A 14,196-nucleotide genomic window follows, 5' to 3' on the forward strand; every position below is an offset into this window, starting at 1 on the left:
AAGTGGCCATTTCATATTAAATACTTTCATGTAATAACTACTTTATTATATAATTTATTATATTCTTGAATTTACATAATTTGAGCCTTTTTTTTTATTTTATATATATATATATTTTTTCCACGAAAAAGATAAACTGCTAGTATGCATATATATTAAAACAAATTGATGATCAAAATATTTCATGTAAATAAAATTAATTTTATGGACAATCTCAAACACAAAATTAATTTGATTAGATTAATTTTTCCTTGTTATTTATTTAAAAATGTTAAACTCTTTAACCTCCTTTATCGGATACCGACATTAGATAAACAATTATTTTTCAAATTAAAGAAAAGGACAAATTTTAAAAGAGGCGAAAGAGAGATGATAATCCACACCGACACCCTCGTGGATGTGTTCACCCTGGCGCAGTTGACGCTTTGATCCCGCGTTTTTTCCATACTCTCCTAGTGCCAATTTCACTGCCTCCAGCAATTCCCCAACTGGCCTCAACTAAACTTAGCGGCAGATCTAGTGAGCCTCACCTTATCTGACGGCTCACATCTTTGATTCATTATACGCAGCAAATACGTAATCTTTTCCCTTTCTCTTCCCCTTCGAAAGCGAAAGCATAAAGCAGCAAAAAGAGTGGAGAGGTCTCTGTCTCTCTCTCTCTCTGTCTTTCTCTCTCTCTCGCTGTGTGACCTTTCTATCCTCTTCTCCTCTATCGCTAATCAAATCAATCAAACGGTAACAATGGCGAATCATCGAAACTCGCGAAGTGGATTGATACGGAGTTTCAGTTTGTCGTTTAGACTATTGGCCTCAGCGGTTACGATTGCGGTGTTTCTCTTCTTCGCTGTCTCTTTTCTGTTCACTTCACACTCTCACTCTTCCTCTGACCTCCACCACTTTGTAAGTTTCTCTCTCTCTCTCCATGCAATTGCCCATTTCATTATTTTTTCTTTCTGGAGAAACAAACAGAGATCTAGTGTGAACTCTATCACCAGATGAATTGAAATGTTTTTCCCAAGGCAACAGAAGCAGAAAACAATGTTTGTTTGCGTACGGATCTTAGCATTTTCTTCTTGTTTGTTTCAATTGTGCATTTCTGTGTTCCTTTTTTTTTTTTTTTTAAATTTTAAAAATTTGAGTGGATATTAACAGAGTGAGATTGAGATTTTTTTTTTTTGGGTTTTTGTAAGAAATTTGATTTCAATTGCATTGTTTTCTCTATTAGGGCTTCAGCAACGTACCTTATAGATTTGGATCCGGGAGAAGATCCGTACTCGCAATGAAATCGGATCCACTGAAGCCCCGTTTGGACCATATCCGAAAACAAGCCGACGACCACCGATCTCTCGCTCTCGCATATGCATCCTATGCACGGAAGCTCAAGCTCGAGAACTCAAAGGTTGTTAGGGTTTTTGCTGATCTCTCGCGAAACTATACCGATCTTCTTAACAAGCCTGCGTATCGGGCTCTGTTCGAGTTGGATTCGCTTTCTATTGAAGAATCCACGCTACGCCAATTCGAGAAGGAAGTGAAAGAGCGAATCAAAGTCACTCGCCAAGTAATTGCCGAGGCAAAAGAAAGTTTTGACAATCAGCTGAAAATTCAGAAGTTGAAGGATACAATTTTTGCCGTTAATGAGCAATTAACTAAAGCGAAAAAGCAAGGGGCTTTCTCGAGTTTGATTGCTGCAAAATCTATACCTAAAAGCTTGCATTGCCTTGCTATGAGGTTAATGGAGGAGAGAATTGCATACCCTGAGAAATATACTGATGAAGGGAAGCCGCAGGCACCTGAACTGGAGGATCCAAAACTTTACCATTATGCGATTTTCTCAGATAATGTGATTGCCGCATCGGTGGTGGTGAACTCTGCAGTGAAAAATGCAAAAGAGCCGTGGAAACACGTATTTCATGTTGTGACTGATAAAATGAATCTGGGGGCGATGCAGGTTATGTTCAAATTGAAGTCTTATAATGGGGCACATATAGAAGTGAAAGCTGTTGAGGATTATAAATTCTTGAATTCTTCTTATGTGCCTGTGCTTAGGCAATTGGAATCTGCAAATTTGCAGAGGTTTTATTTCGAGAATAAGCTTGAGAATGCAACCAAGGATACTACAAATATGAAGTTCAGGAACCCCAAGTACCTGTCAATTTTGAATCATTTGAGGTTTTACTTGCCCGAGATGTACCCTAAGTTGCACAGGATATTGTTTTTAGATGATGATATCGTGGTGCAGAAGGATCTGACTGGGTTGTGGAAGATCGATATGGATGGGAAGGTGAATGGGGCAGTAGAGACTTGTTTTGGGTCATTTCATAGGTATGCACAGTATATGAATTTCTCACACCCTTTGATCAAGGAGAAGTTTAATCCGAAGGCATGTGCTTGGGCTTACGGGATGAACTTCTTTGATTTGGATGCTTGGAGGAGGGAGAAATGCACAGAGCAATATCATTATTGGCAGAATCTGGTAAGACTGGATTACTTTTTTGCAAGTTACAATTTGTCGATTATCTCCCTTTTTACATTCTTAGTTAATTGTTGGTCAGACTAGAATATGTTAACTGTTCCGCTACTGTTTGTTGCTTTCTGATTTTTGATATAAGTCATGGGATACTCTTATAGCTATGAATACTGAAATCAGATTGCAATCTCTATTTTATCTGCATTTTAGATGCTAAATTTGATTTATTGTGATACTTTACCGTTTCGTTTTAAAGTTCTAGTGTGTGTTGCAATACTATCACTAACTTGTGATGCTACTGATGTTGCAGAATGAGAATCGAACCTTGTGGAAACTGGGGACATTGCCTCCAGGTTTAATCACCTTTTACTCAACAACAAAGCCATTAGACAAGTCATGGCATGTTCTGGGGCTTGGCTACAATCCGAGCATCAGTATGGATGAGATTCGCAATGCTGCAGTGGTGCACTTCAATGGAAACATGAAGCCATGGCTTGACATTGCCATGACGCAGTTTAAACCACTTTGGACAAAACACGTTGACTATGATTTGGAGTTCGTTCAGGCCTGCAATTTTGGTCTTTAATCATGTTGTGGTTTTGTCAATCCTAATGGTGCAACGAAAATCAAATCTTTTGAAGCCTCTAGTTATTTTGTTTACACGATCACCAATTGTTCTTAACATGGAAGAAAATCAGTATCTTTTCAAGTGTAGCATATTACTTATATTAATTCTAGATTTTATCTTCGGTTCATTTATACATGTCAAGCAACTAGAATTTGTTGTATTTGGCAAATGTAGCTGTTAAGATTATGGCTATAGCATTCAAGAAGCTTACAATAGTTTTGTTCTCGCAGTGTGTCTCTACACTTATCTCACTTCTCTACACTTATCTCACTTCTTTGCAAACTAGTTTTCCTTATCATCTCTCCAAACTTTTTATTATTCTGATGTGATAATTGCACCATCTACCGTGCGCCCTCTCCTCTGAGAGGCCTAATGCAGTATTCGTAGCCATTCCTCTTTTCCTCATTTCTTAATATCTGGACTCATAAACGTCACTCTACCCAGGTAAAAAAGGTAAAATTGATCATTTCCCATGAACACCGTTTAAAAAAGGGGCATTTTCTTAACGAAGATGCTATCAATTTGGTTAATCATAGGAAAACTTTAAGACATCATATTAGATACAGTGTTCTTTCACTTGGTGCCCACTCAAGTAAATGTGAATTCATCTTTCGTGATTAGCAGAAAGTACTACTCTGTTGAGTTTGTTTGCAGGTTTGAGCTTGTTTGCAGGTTTGAGCTTAATGGCAAGGGTTCTTTCATTCCTGCTTGGTGCATTTCAGCGATGACTGCTGATTTCCACTGAGGATGGGTACCTAGGGTAAATTTGTGCGCCACTTTTGCGACGTCCCAGTCCCTCAAAGCCGAGTTGAGAGTGTAATGGCTAGAGTTCTGCCCCCTTGTTTTTGCTTCCCTAGATTGGTGCTTCTTAGTTTTTGCTGAGTTCTCTAACTAGTCATTCCCGATCCCTTGGGTTGCTTTTCGTTGGGGACCTCTTCATCTTGCGCTTCAGCCAAGCGTGGTCCACATCGGTGCTTCAGTAAGATTAGTCTCCCCTCAACGTTAGTCTAGTCGAACGATTTATGGGGCGACGAGCTTCTCTCCTTCGATCTATGATGCAACAAGTTTCCTCTTTTTAGGTTAAGGGGTTCGAGTTTGGATCCTTGCTCTGCTAGGGTTTTGTTATTTATTGGGCTTGACCCTTCATGTTAGACTGGGTTTGACCTTCATGGTTCTCTGAATGCATTAGGCTTACTGCCTTCTTCCTATTAATGAAATCTTATCTGTCTTCTGATTTGAAAAAAGGCCATACTTTTAAGATCAATAGTCTTTACTTTGGGGAGAGTTTCTCTGTTCTATTTTATAAAAGAGAGGATCTTAATTTGCAGTTCAACAGCTGTCCCCTGCACGAAATGGCTCTCCTTCCAAGCCTAGACGTGGGTTTTTCCTCCTCGTCTCTGGGCAGGATTTGTATATACCTTCTGTTTGGTTTTCGATTGCAGGTTAAGATCTTATGGGCGAGAGTTTCGTTTTTTAACCTACTGATAGGATTTAGTTATAGCTTTGGATTTATGTGGAGTATGGGTATCTAAGGGATATTACGGTGCCGCTTTAATGGCTATCCAATCCTTCAAAGCCTATAGATGATGGCTAAGGCTTTGCGGTCTCCTTTGTCTGCTTGGGCTTCTATAGTCAGGTGCTTTTCAGTCTCTTTGGACTCCTAGCCATTTGCTCATATCCTTGGTTGTTTTATGGCTTGGGAACTTTCTTGTTCTAGTGTTTTTGCCTTGTTGGTCCCTAGTGTTATTTTAGCATTCCCTTTGGCGTTGGTTCGTCCGTGATGTTAAGTCATCCAATTTAGGATGTGATGAACTTCTCTCCTTGGAGAGTGCGAGACAAGATCTCTTTAGTCAGGTCATAGGTTTGGGCTTGGATCCAACCTCTGCTAGGATATATTGTATGAGGGCTCGAGCGTTTTATTGGAATGAGATTGGATTCTATTTTTAACTAGGTTTATGTTTTTTAGACTATAAGCCTCTAATTGTAATGGGCCTACAGGCCTTGTTATGTTAATGAAATTATCTCTATCTTCTGGATAAAAGAAAAAATGCCCTACTTTTACAGCTCGGTGCCTTGGTTATTGAAAATTACTGCATTAAGCATAATTTTTTAAAATATTTTCTAATCCAGCCCATGCCAACCCCTAGAGCGGGTAAAAAAAAGCCATTGAATAGATTCATTTTTTCACTTGTCAACTTTGAATGATTTAATCCATCACGCCTCTCAATCTTCTGAGAAACTTATTACACTCTTGAACTGGTAAATTTTATAATTAAACTTAAATTTACCTTGTTCCAAATGCAGCATTACGCATTCCATACATGAGTAATTAGGCCCTGATTGTTAGCGAAACAATTGTTAACAAAACAATTGTCAACTGCAATTTTTTTTAAGGTTATTTATACTAAATAATAAAAAATAACTCTTAAGAGTTCCCAAATATCTATCTCTTATCTCTTATTAAAATGTTGTTGATACACATTCTATCAACCGAATATCAATTATCAGCTATGTTTTTCAGATTTATCAAAATACTTAAAACTTTATATAAACGTCTAACAGCATCCAATGGTTAAACTAAATACCTCTTTAATCATTAAAGCCACCACATCATTTGTTGTTCACATATCCCTCTGCCTTTCTATTCCGAGAAAACCTGAGAAAATTCTCTCATAAAAAAATAAGAAAACTCAAGAACCTGCATAATGGAGAAACCAAATATAAAAGCCATTATTTGAGAAGCTTCTCTAATTCCTTCGTCGCTATCACCCGCAGAAGCAAAAGAAAGACCCAACCAATATTGGTATTTTTTTTATTCACCAAATTCCAACTAACACTCATTCTCCACCACTTCTAACTATGCTTTTCCTCAACCTCACTTCTCAAACTCTTGTCGTCAAAGTTTATAAATTGTGATACTCCAACGCCAGAAACTATAATATCATCTCCATCGCCTAACTCGTTCACTTTAGGTTTAGTAGAATCAAAATTTGAATTCAATTCCAAGTACGTTAATTCAAGATTCAAATCATCATATTGAGTTAATGTACAAAGAATTGATTGATAGATTGTAGATACAAAATCTTCAAAATACCCTGAATACTCAAATCTCCCATTGAATTTTTGTAGGGTTTTGATCCTCTCCAGCAGGGACAGCAAATGTTGGATTAAAAAAAATAGGGCAAGCAGAAATTAGAAGCAAATGAATGGAAAAGAGAAATGTATGGTACATGTGAATTTGAAGACGACCTAACAAAAATTGAGGATTTTTAAAATCTCAATCCAGCAGCATCGTCTCATTTTCAAGAAGAATGAGAAAAGCAAAGAAATCAGGAGGACAGTGATGTATAGTCATGATCGATACTCGAGTGAAATTAGTATCATGGGGAATCAGAGATGAAATTAGTAAACCAGACAAAACTTTACCACTATCCATCAAACCAAAAATGACTCTCTATCAAGGAGAACTGGACAAAATTTCAAGAAGGAAATCCTTGACAAAAATCTCATGAAGCTCATCTTAGAAGTGTATCATCTCCTTTATAGCCAAACCCTCTAGTAAATTACTGCACTAAGGAACACAAAACTTCTTTAAAGAACATGTTCCAACTATCTCCTTCCATGTTACAACTACCTCCCTCCACGTTACAGATCTTCAAGCAGTAGCAGATACCCTTGGTGCTGTTGTCTTGGCTGCAGCATTAAAAGCCAACCCACCATCACGGTTAGCACGGCCACCATTGTTCCCCATCTTATCAGTCCTACGATATCCATCACCTCCACGGTTTGAAAATCCACCCCGGTTACCATTTCTATTTCCAAACTCTGTCCTGTTACTGAAATCACCCCGGCCATAGGCTTTTCCCCCTCCAAAATTTCCTCGCCCTCTTGCTCCCTCATTCCTATATCCAGCCCCCGCTCCAGAAAATCGCCCCCTATTGTTCCCTGCAAATGAAGGGTCACTTCAGCAAGCGAAAGAGATAAACTGGGCCTGAAGAGACTTGCAAATTATAATCTAGAAATTGGATTATACAGCTTAGAACATTTTCCTATTTAATTGGCAAAAATGAGTAATTTGCTACCCCACCCTAACTTGGAAAGACCTCAACTTCTCACAAGTCAGCAAGTGAATCATTAAGGGTAGAGAAAGGGATTGTTTTGCAAGATACATACGCCTTCCCCATTTGATTATATGCAAAACAAGGATTTTATCAAATCCTATTGGAAAAACATTACCTAGTACCATATACATTCATGTCTAACTTGACAATAACTGCCTTAGTTTGGGCCTACAATATTTATGTATACCCTAGACAAACTTAGTTAAAGGCCCTTTTTTGGTCTAACCCCTCTTTTATTAGCGTAATTATAATATAAAAGATAGTAATTTTAGGTTTATGCATCTGCTAAGTGAGGCATGCAATTTAACACAAGCACTTTCCTTATTTTCTTAAAATCCAAATTACCATAATGTGGTTCCCTACTTTGATAAAACCCCTAACTTCTAAATACATCAAAAAGTTTAAGACCTTAAACTAAACTAAGTCAACAGGCCTTCACATGAAATTTTAGTATAAATATAAGTTGAAAAGGGATCGCTCATATGAATTGCATGTGGACAATATGGGACAATCTTCAACAAATAAAATTGACCATAAAAACCAACTTGCCTCGAGAAGTAGATCTCTTTTCCTCAACAACAACCCGACATCCACTAATCATGATAGGAGAAGCCTGAAACATCAGTGAAAAACATGCCTCAAACAAAAAGCTTTAAAAAGTTACGATTAAACAATAATAGATTAGTGTAATAAAAAAGAAATGCAAATATCAAAAACAACTGAATTTTCTTTTTGCACAGAAAATTCCAGCCACTTAAGTAAAGACAATTAAAGCTCATAAAACATTAAGACTTTGCATCCTCAAGGACTAATAGAAAAATACTGACAAGCAGGGGAGAATGCCTAACACACTGTTTATAATGGAAAGAAGATGTAACCACCACAAATAACAGTAAAGGAAAGGTGGCAACACAAAGAAAAGCAACCACAAAATCAGTCAATAATTCACATCAATTATCACTGTTGCATGATTTTCATGTCTCCACACATCTATGATTTACCATGGCAAATAATTATTTTACTAGGCGCTTTCTGATCTGGGAATGAAATTCCTTGTACTTCTAGTGTAAATATTAAGGTCATGCGGCTAACTTTCAAAGTAGTTTGATTATAGGATACTAAGTCTCTATAGCAAATAAAATCAAAAGTTGAGAAGTAATGCTAAAGTGGCTAACATGCAGCTATAGTAGATCTAAATAGTAACTATAGGTGGTATCATGGATGGCAGTTAAAGTTCTGCTAACAAAGTTGTTGATGAACTACCACTGCCCCTAGCCACAAACATTGACTAGTAAAATGGACAGAAAAGGATTTCTACAAGTTTGAAACTTACAATTTAATTTATGAAAATTAATTTCAAAATATTATTTTTTTAAAAAAAGAAATCATAATTATTTAATTTTCCCAAATTTTACCTTGCCCAAGCCTAAATTTATACTTAGCAAACAACATTGCCACCTAAAACTTATTTTCCAATAACTTGTGCATTTGCTAAAAATAATTCTGAAAATAGATAAAAATTAAAAAAAAAAGACAATAACCTTTAGATTGGGCAAACTAATAGTTCATATAATAAATTTCATAAACAACCAAGCATAAAACGTAATTTTCTTCAACAATTAAAAAAAAAAAAAGACAAATAACTCATCTTTTGGAAAATATGGTACTAGATTACTTCCTTCACTTCAAATAAACCTTCACTAATTGGTAATCCTAGCTCAAGAAGTGAGATTTTTTTAAAAAAATTATAAAATTTAAGATGGAAAGTTGAGAGAAAGTGAGAAACAGAGGAAAGCCCCAAAACCCATAAACATAAGACTGAAATGAGCCACCTGCTCCTTTTGAACCAAAAAAAAAAAAGAATCCCACATGAATAATGGCCGTTATTGTTCCATAATGGCCATTGCACCTGCTTTTTTTTTTTGGCCTATATATAACGAGTATAAAGGTAACTGAGCCCTTCAAAACCTGTAATTACGTAATGGCCATTATTTAAAACCATGTCCTCACCTATTCTTCAACAATCATGTACAGAAAATTCCAAATATCCAGGCCCAATTTACTAACTACATACTAATTCAAACTAGCATTGAAGGTAACATCACTTTTTGTCACAGTTAATAGTAAATGCCAAGGAAATTCCATAAAATTTTCCACATGCTCACTTTCCACTACTTGGTCTACTTAATTTAACCTCTTTGTAACATGTTATAGACATTCTGGGCAAATGGGATAAGGGCATAAGGAAAAAGGCGCAACATTCAGAAATTTGAGTAATGCACATGTGACCTATGGCACATTTACCCCACCCCCTTTCCCTCGTGAACGCAACTTATGCTTCAAATTTGATAGAAAATAAGACAAAAGTAATGTCGAGTTCACCAATGTAAACAACAACTATATTGAAGTAAAATCACAAGTTACATGATAAGTCCAACTTTAACTAAGACCCTCAAGAAGTCATTAGACATTTTTAATTAAGAGGCAGACCTATCCTACACCCCTACTCAATACCACCAAGTGCAACCGTCTCAACCATCATGATTATTCCCCCTCCTACATTTGAAGGTTGAAACTGACCTTAATTTTACAAATGGTCCCATAAGATGATAAGTAGTAGCATCCTCTGTCTTAATAGTTGTGTCACTCAAGTACCACTCGTGTAAAATACAAATGCAAGACTAAACCGCATGCAAATGTGAACATGCCAAACATCTACAAAAACAACCAAGTACAATCACAAAATCCAGACACAAAATGCATTTCAGTTTTATCAGATTGCCCTCCAAGTAAAACAAGGAAAAAGAAAAAAAAAAAAAAAGAGTAAACAAAATTTCTTTCAATTCTTTTTTAGAGCATGCACATATTCCTTTTCTCCCAAATTGAAATCAACAGCAATAAAATTGTTAACATAAATAAAAAAATATCTTAAAAAAAAGGTTTCCATGGTAAGGCCATAGACAGGAAATTAAAAAAAAAAAAAACAAAAACACTTGTATCTACGGACAGAAAATTCCTAAGAAAATTACTTTATCTTTCCTTTTTTCCCTTCCTGTAATGGGACAAATAATAATAATTAAATGAGGCAACAACTTATTCATCTGCACGTAATCAAGAACCCATAACAGAGAAAACAAGACCGGTTAGCGTAGCATACCTGCAATGCACTTTGCACAGCAGTTGCCATTTCAAATTCAACAAAGCCAAAGCAAAATCCCTGTCATGCAACATATGGATTATGAGAATGAGCAGCAGATACAACCAATGATGAACTGGATCAGCAATTGACTTGCACCTTTTGAGATCTAACTTGAATACCACCAGACCTAATAGGTCCAAACTTCTTAAATTCATTCTCAAGTAGGGCAGGTGTAGCATCTAAAGGTAGGCCTTTTACGTAGATAGAAGGACCCTCAGCTGTAAATGTACACATGAATAGGCAGATCAGAAAAGTTGGTTAAATATATGTTCAATGCATGCATTAGTACAACATTGTCAATGCCTTAACAGGTATAAAAGTCAATCTGTTTATAAAAGAACACTACAAAAGTAAAGCACTAACACCTTCACTCTCTTGGGCATTCCCATTTTCAATAGCGTTTGAAGTGGAGATATGTGTCTCGGATGCCACTGCAGGAGTCACCACAGCAGTCACTTGTTCTAGGCTTTTCGGTGCAGACCTTAGAGGAGAAGAGACAGGGCTTGAAAAGGGTGCAGTGTTCTCCTTCATAACTTTCACCTAGTACAAAATATAAAGCCAAATGATGAAATGAGAACATAAACATAATTAAAGGAGATCATCATTCCAGCTTTCAATACTTTACCAATAAGCATTTCTGGGTACTGAGATCACCGGACATGCTACCATTATGTAAAATAATGGTATGAATTTGCAAAAGAATTTAGAGCACACTGCATTGCATGATCGCTACTTACAATGGATGCATACGACTTTTTTGGCACTTCTTCAATCTTAGCATTAGATTCAGCCACAATCTGTGAATCAATTACCATCTGCGAATCATCAAGAATTTCATCAACAACTTCGGGCACTGATGCTGCTCCCTCTTCTTCAATTGCTGCATCCCCATTCTCAGAGGGATTCCACACTTCCTCTCCATTGGCTTCCTCAGAGAAAGCAGTTGTTTGCTCAGAAATGTGATTTTCTTGCACAGAAGGAAGGTCTGGGGCCAAAAAAAAAAAATGAAAAATGGAAGCTAACAAAGAGATATTATTCAAAATGCAATTTGATCTTCCATTACCCTGGTTAGGAGTAACTGTATCTTCAACGCTATCGACAACATCAAGGTTTCCATTTTGATGCTTGGCATCATCAACGTATCGAAAGACATCATTCAAAACAAAATAGCCTTTGTCTTGAGGTGCCAAGAAGAAACTCTGAGTAAATTTCTGTCGAAAATTATCATTTCTGGTCAAATATCCTGTCACAAGGACTAGGACTCCTCCATTGTATGATTCTTGTGAATCAACTGTGGTAATTTCTGCTCTGAATTCTCCATAACCAAGCGAGAGTATCTTCTCATTTATAGCCTGCATCATAAAAAGCAGTCACACATGCAGCAGCACAAAAAATTTAACAGTAATTCATGTTCAGTAACCTCTACTTCCAGCAGGCAATTGGCATACAACTTAATACTCCTAATATAATGAACATATAATAAAAAAAGGCATTAGAGAAAACCCCAATCCTAAGGAATTCCTATTATATTCCTCTGATGTCAGCATACTTGCTGTAAAAAATAATTGGGCAAAAAATTTTAATGTTCCAGAGAAAGAAAACAAATCTATACCTGGCTGAAATTAGATTCTTCAGACATAATAACAAATGGCAGAAAAAAAATGATCTCGGCATTTTTCTTTTTTGTACATTCCAAACCCAAATAGCAGACAAACGTTCTGTTTCCCTAAGGCAATCCCCAAGACCTTGAACATTACATTTTTCCGTTTTTCTAGGGAGCAGAGCAATTTTGAATAGGAAACAAGAAAACATATTCACAAACACCCCCTTAAACAAAATTGTTCATGTGGGTGTGTACAGTATGAAACTCACATGCATGGTGGTTGTGGTACTCATGATCCCACCCTCCTCTGGACGACCAAGCCTACTAACATCCTGGTAGAATCGGTGAACAAGCTCGGGCGACTGATGCAAGATGAGGTAGTATTGATGAACAAACGCATTAGCGACCTAAATCGACAACAAATTCCATTTATAAATTAAAATTGTATAAAAAACGCAACAGAGAACAACATAGATATGCAAAATTATAACAAAAAAGAAAAAAAAACAAAAGAAAGAAACGGACAACATCAGGAGGAACTGAGGCTTGCTGGACCGACGTTGCCATCACCGATGAAATCTCTGAAAATCAACCAAAAATCCAATTAAACCTATTAACTATCATCTCATAACACATTATTTAAAAATACAAAATGAAATTTAAAAATTTAGGGGAAAAAAAAAAAAGCAAGTGTAGAATCGCCAAAGCTAATCGAGGAAACATCGCACAACATTTGAAAACAAAGATACCCGAGAAAATCCATCCCCGCTAAGCAAACATGTCAATGGCTACACTGTCTTCGATTTGTAGACTCGTGAAGAAAAAGAGTTTAGCTATAAGGTCTCAGTTTACACTTCAAATTTCAGCAAGTTGTAGGAGAAACATCTCCATTCACTCCAAAAGCCATAACTAAAGAAAGTTAAGCTAAGAGATGATTCGACAGGGGCATATGCAGATATGAGAAGACAAGAGAAGAGAGTACCTGAGGTCAGATTTGGATCCGAGAGAGACAGCAAGCGAGCGAGGTAAGAGAAAGATGGTGATTAGCTCTGCTACTAGCTGTGTCTTTCTCTCACCTCCCCTTACGGTTATAGTGATTTATAGGGTTTTGGTGAGAAAAATTAGACCGAACGTAACGGGTTTTGGTGGTTTTATAGAAGGAATTCGGAGGAGGTTTTCTGTGTCGCCTATTTGAGCGAGAGAAATTCTGTTTTGTACTATCCTCTACCGACCCAGCGGTACACTGGCAGACGTCTGTCGTTTTGGGAATAATAGTTAAATAAGCCTTCTAATTTTAATTAAAGTATTTATAAATAATTAATATATTTAATAAAAATTATTTATTAATTATTTATAAATATATTTATTATTAAAATAATTAAAGAATAAATTATTTTTAATAATAAATTATAAAATTGATTTTTTACTATAATATTATTAAAAAATAAAAATATATTTTTTTATAAAAATTTAATAGAAATAATCTATTTAAATTAATATAAGAAAATAAATTAATAAATAATATATATATATATATATATATATATATATATATATTAGTATTTATATCTCTACTCATGCTGAGAGTGTAATATTCACCCTTTTTTTTTAATTATAACATTTATTTAATAAGAATATATATTAAAATTTTAAAATTAAATAAAAATAATATTAATATATTTGGTAAAAAACTGAAAAGCTCCTCTCCAAAAGATTTTATTTTTAGAAACACCCTAAAATATTTTAAATAAATAGGTTAAGTTAAAATCTCAGCTTATAAATTAATTTGATAAGTTTAAAAGTTAAGTTAAACACAATATAAAATTAAAGTTTAAGATTTTTAATTTACATTAAACTAACATATTATTTATTTTAAATATTATTTAATAAATATTATATTTATATTATATAATTAATTATTTTTATATAATAATAAAACTTAATTAACTTATATACAATTTACACTTATAATTTAAATAATATTATTTAATTTTTAATGAATAATCTTATCAAAATTGACTATTTAAAAACACGTGTGATAAATTTGCATTATATAAAAACTTAAAATTCCTTTAATAAAATTTTCATTATAACTATAAATAAATTTTACGAGGTTAAAAAAAATTATTAAAAGTAATTATTAACCAAATTAAAGTTTTTAAAATTTATAATTATAAT

At 35.1% G+C, this 14,196-nt stretch overlaps 2 protein-coding genes across 6 annotated transcripts; one reads left to right on the forward strand and one right to left on the reverse strand.

The window, feature by feature from the left end:
* The first annotated feature begins 384 nt into the window (after positions 1–384).
* On the forward strand, positions 385–3,320 carry LOC110633160 (galacturonosyltransferase 8). Of its 2 annotated transcripts, none has more exons than XM_021781665.2 (3): positions 385–900; positions 1,226–2,473; positions 2,778–3,320. In XM_021781665.2, exons 1-3 carry the CDS (start codon positions 742–744, stop codon positions 3,051–3,053), a joined length of 1,683 nt encoding a protein of 560 aa, XP_021637357.1. In that variant the 5' UTR covers positions 385–741; the 3' UTR covers positions 3,054–3,320. The 2 variants fall into 2 exon arrangements, with proteins under 2 accessions (XP_021637357.1, XP_021637358.1); XM_021781666.2 differs by lacking the exon at positions 385–900 and adding an exon at positions 907–1,050.
* Positions 3,321–6,441: 3,121 nt separating this feature from the next.
* Positions 6,442–13,198, reverse strand: LOC110633161 (nuclear transport factor 2). 4 transcript variants are annotated; one of them, XM_021781671.2, is made up of 11 exons: positions 13,001–13,198; positions 12,768–12,927; positions 12,544–12,599; positions 12,288–12,380; positions 11,479–11,767; positions 11,153–11,400; positions 10,781–10,955; positions 10,512–10,633; positions 10,374–10,433; positions 7,766–7,829; positions 6,442–7,040 (listed from the first exon to the last, which is right to left on the reverse strand). In XM_021781671.2, exons 3-11 carry the CDS (start codon positions 12,583–12,585, stop codon positions 6,751–6,753), a joined length of 1,383 nt encoding a protein of 460 aa, XP_021637363.2. In that variant the 5' UTR covers positions 12,586–12,599; positions 12,768–12,927; positions 13,001–13,198; the 3' UTR covers positions 6,442–6,750. The 4 variants fall into 4 exon arrangements, with proteins under 4 accessions (XP_021637363.2, XP_021637361.2, XP_021637362.2 ...); XM_021781669.2 differs by having other exon boundaries at positions 12,288–12,425; XM_021781670.2 differs by lacking the exon at positions 12,768–12,927.
* Between the last annotated feature and the right edge of the window lie 998 nt (positions 13,199–14,196).

This window comes from Hevea brasiliensis, chromosome 10 (genome assembly GCF_030052815.1).
Source record: "Hevea brasiliensis isolate MT/VB/25A 57/8 chromosome 10, ASM3005281v1, whole genome shotgun sequence".
NCBI classification, from domain to species: Eukaryota; Viridiplantae; Streptophyta; class Magnoliopsida; order Malpighiales; family Euphorbiaceae; genus Hevea; species Hevea brasiliensis.

Bases quoted from the DNA above. Each gene is read 5' to 3' on its own strand.
- LOC110633160 (XM_021781665.2), top strand. From the start codon at position 742: ATGGCGAATCATCGAAACTCGCGAAGTGGATTGATACGGAGTTTCAGT. The intron at 901-1,225 runs GTAAGTTTCTCT...TTTCTCTATTAG, and splicing joins CCTCTGACCTCCACCACTTT to GGCTTCAGCAACGTACCTTA. The intron at 2,474-2,777 runs GTAAGACTGGAT...CTGATGTTGCAG, and splicing joins ATCATTATTGGCAGAATCTG to AATGAGAATCGAACCTTGTG.
- LOC110633161 (XM_021781669.2), bottom strand. From the start codon at position 12,585: ATGGCAACGTCGGTCCAGCAAGCCTCAGTTCCTCCTGATGTT. The intron at 10,634-10,780 runs GTGTTAGTGCTT...GTACATTTACAG, and splicing joins GAATGCCCAAGAGAGTGAAG to CTGAGGGTCCTTCTATCTAC. The intron at 10,434-10,511 runs GTGCAAGTCAAT...GTTGCATGACAG, and splicing joins TTCAAGTTAGATCTCAAAAG to GGATTTTGCTTTGGCTTTGT.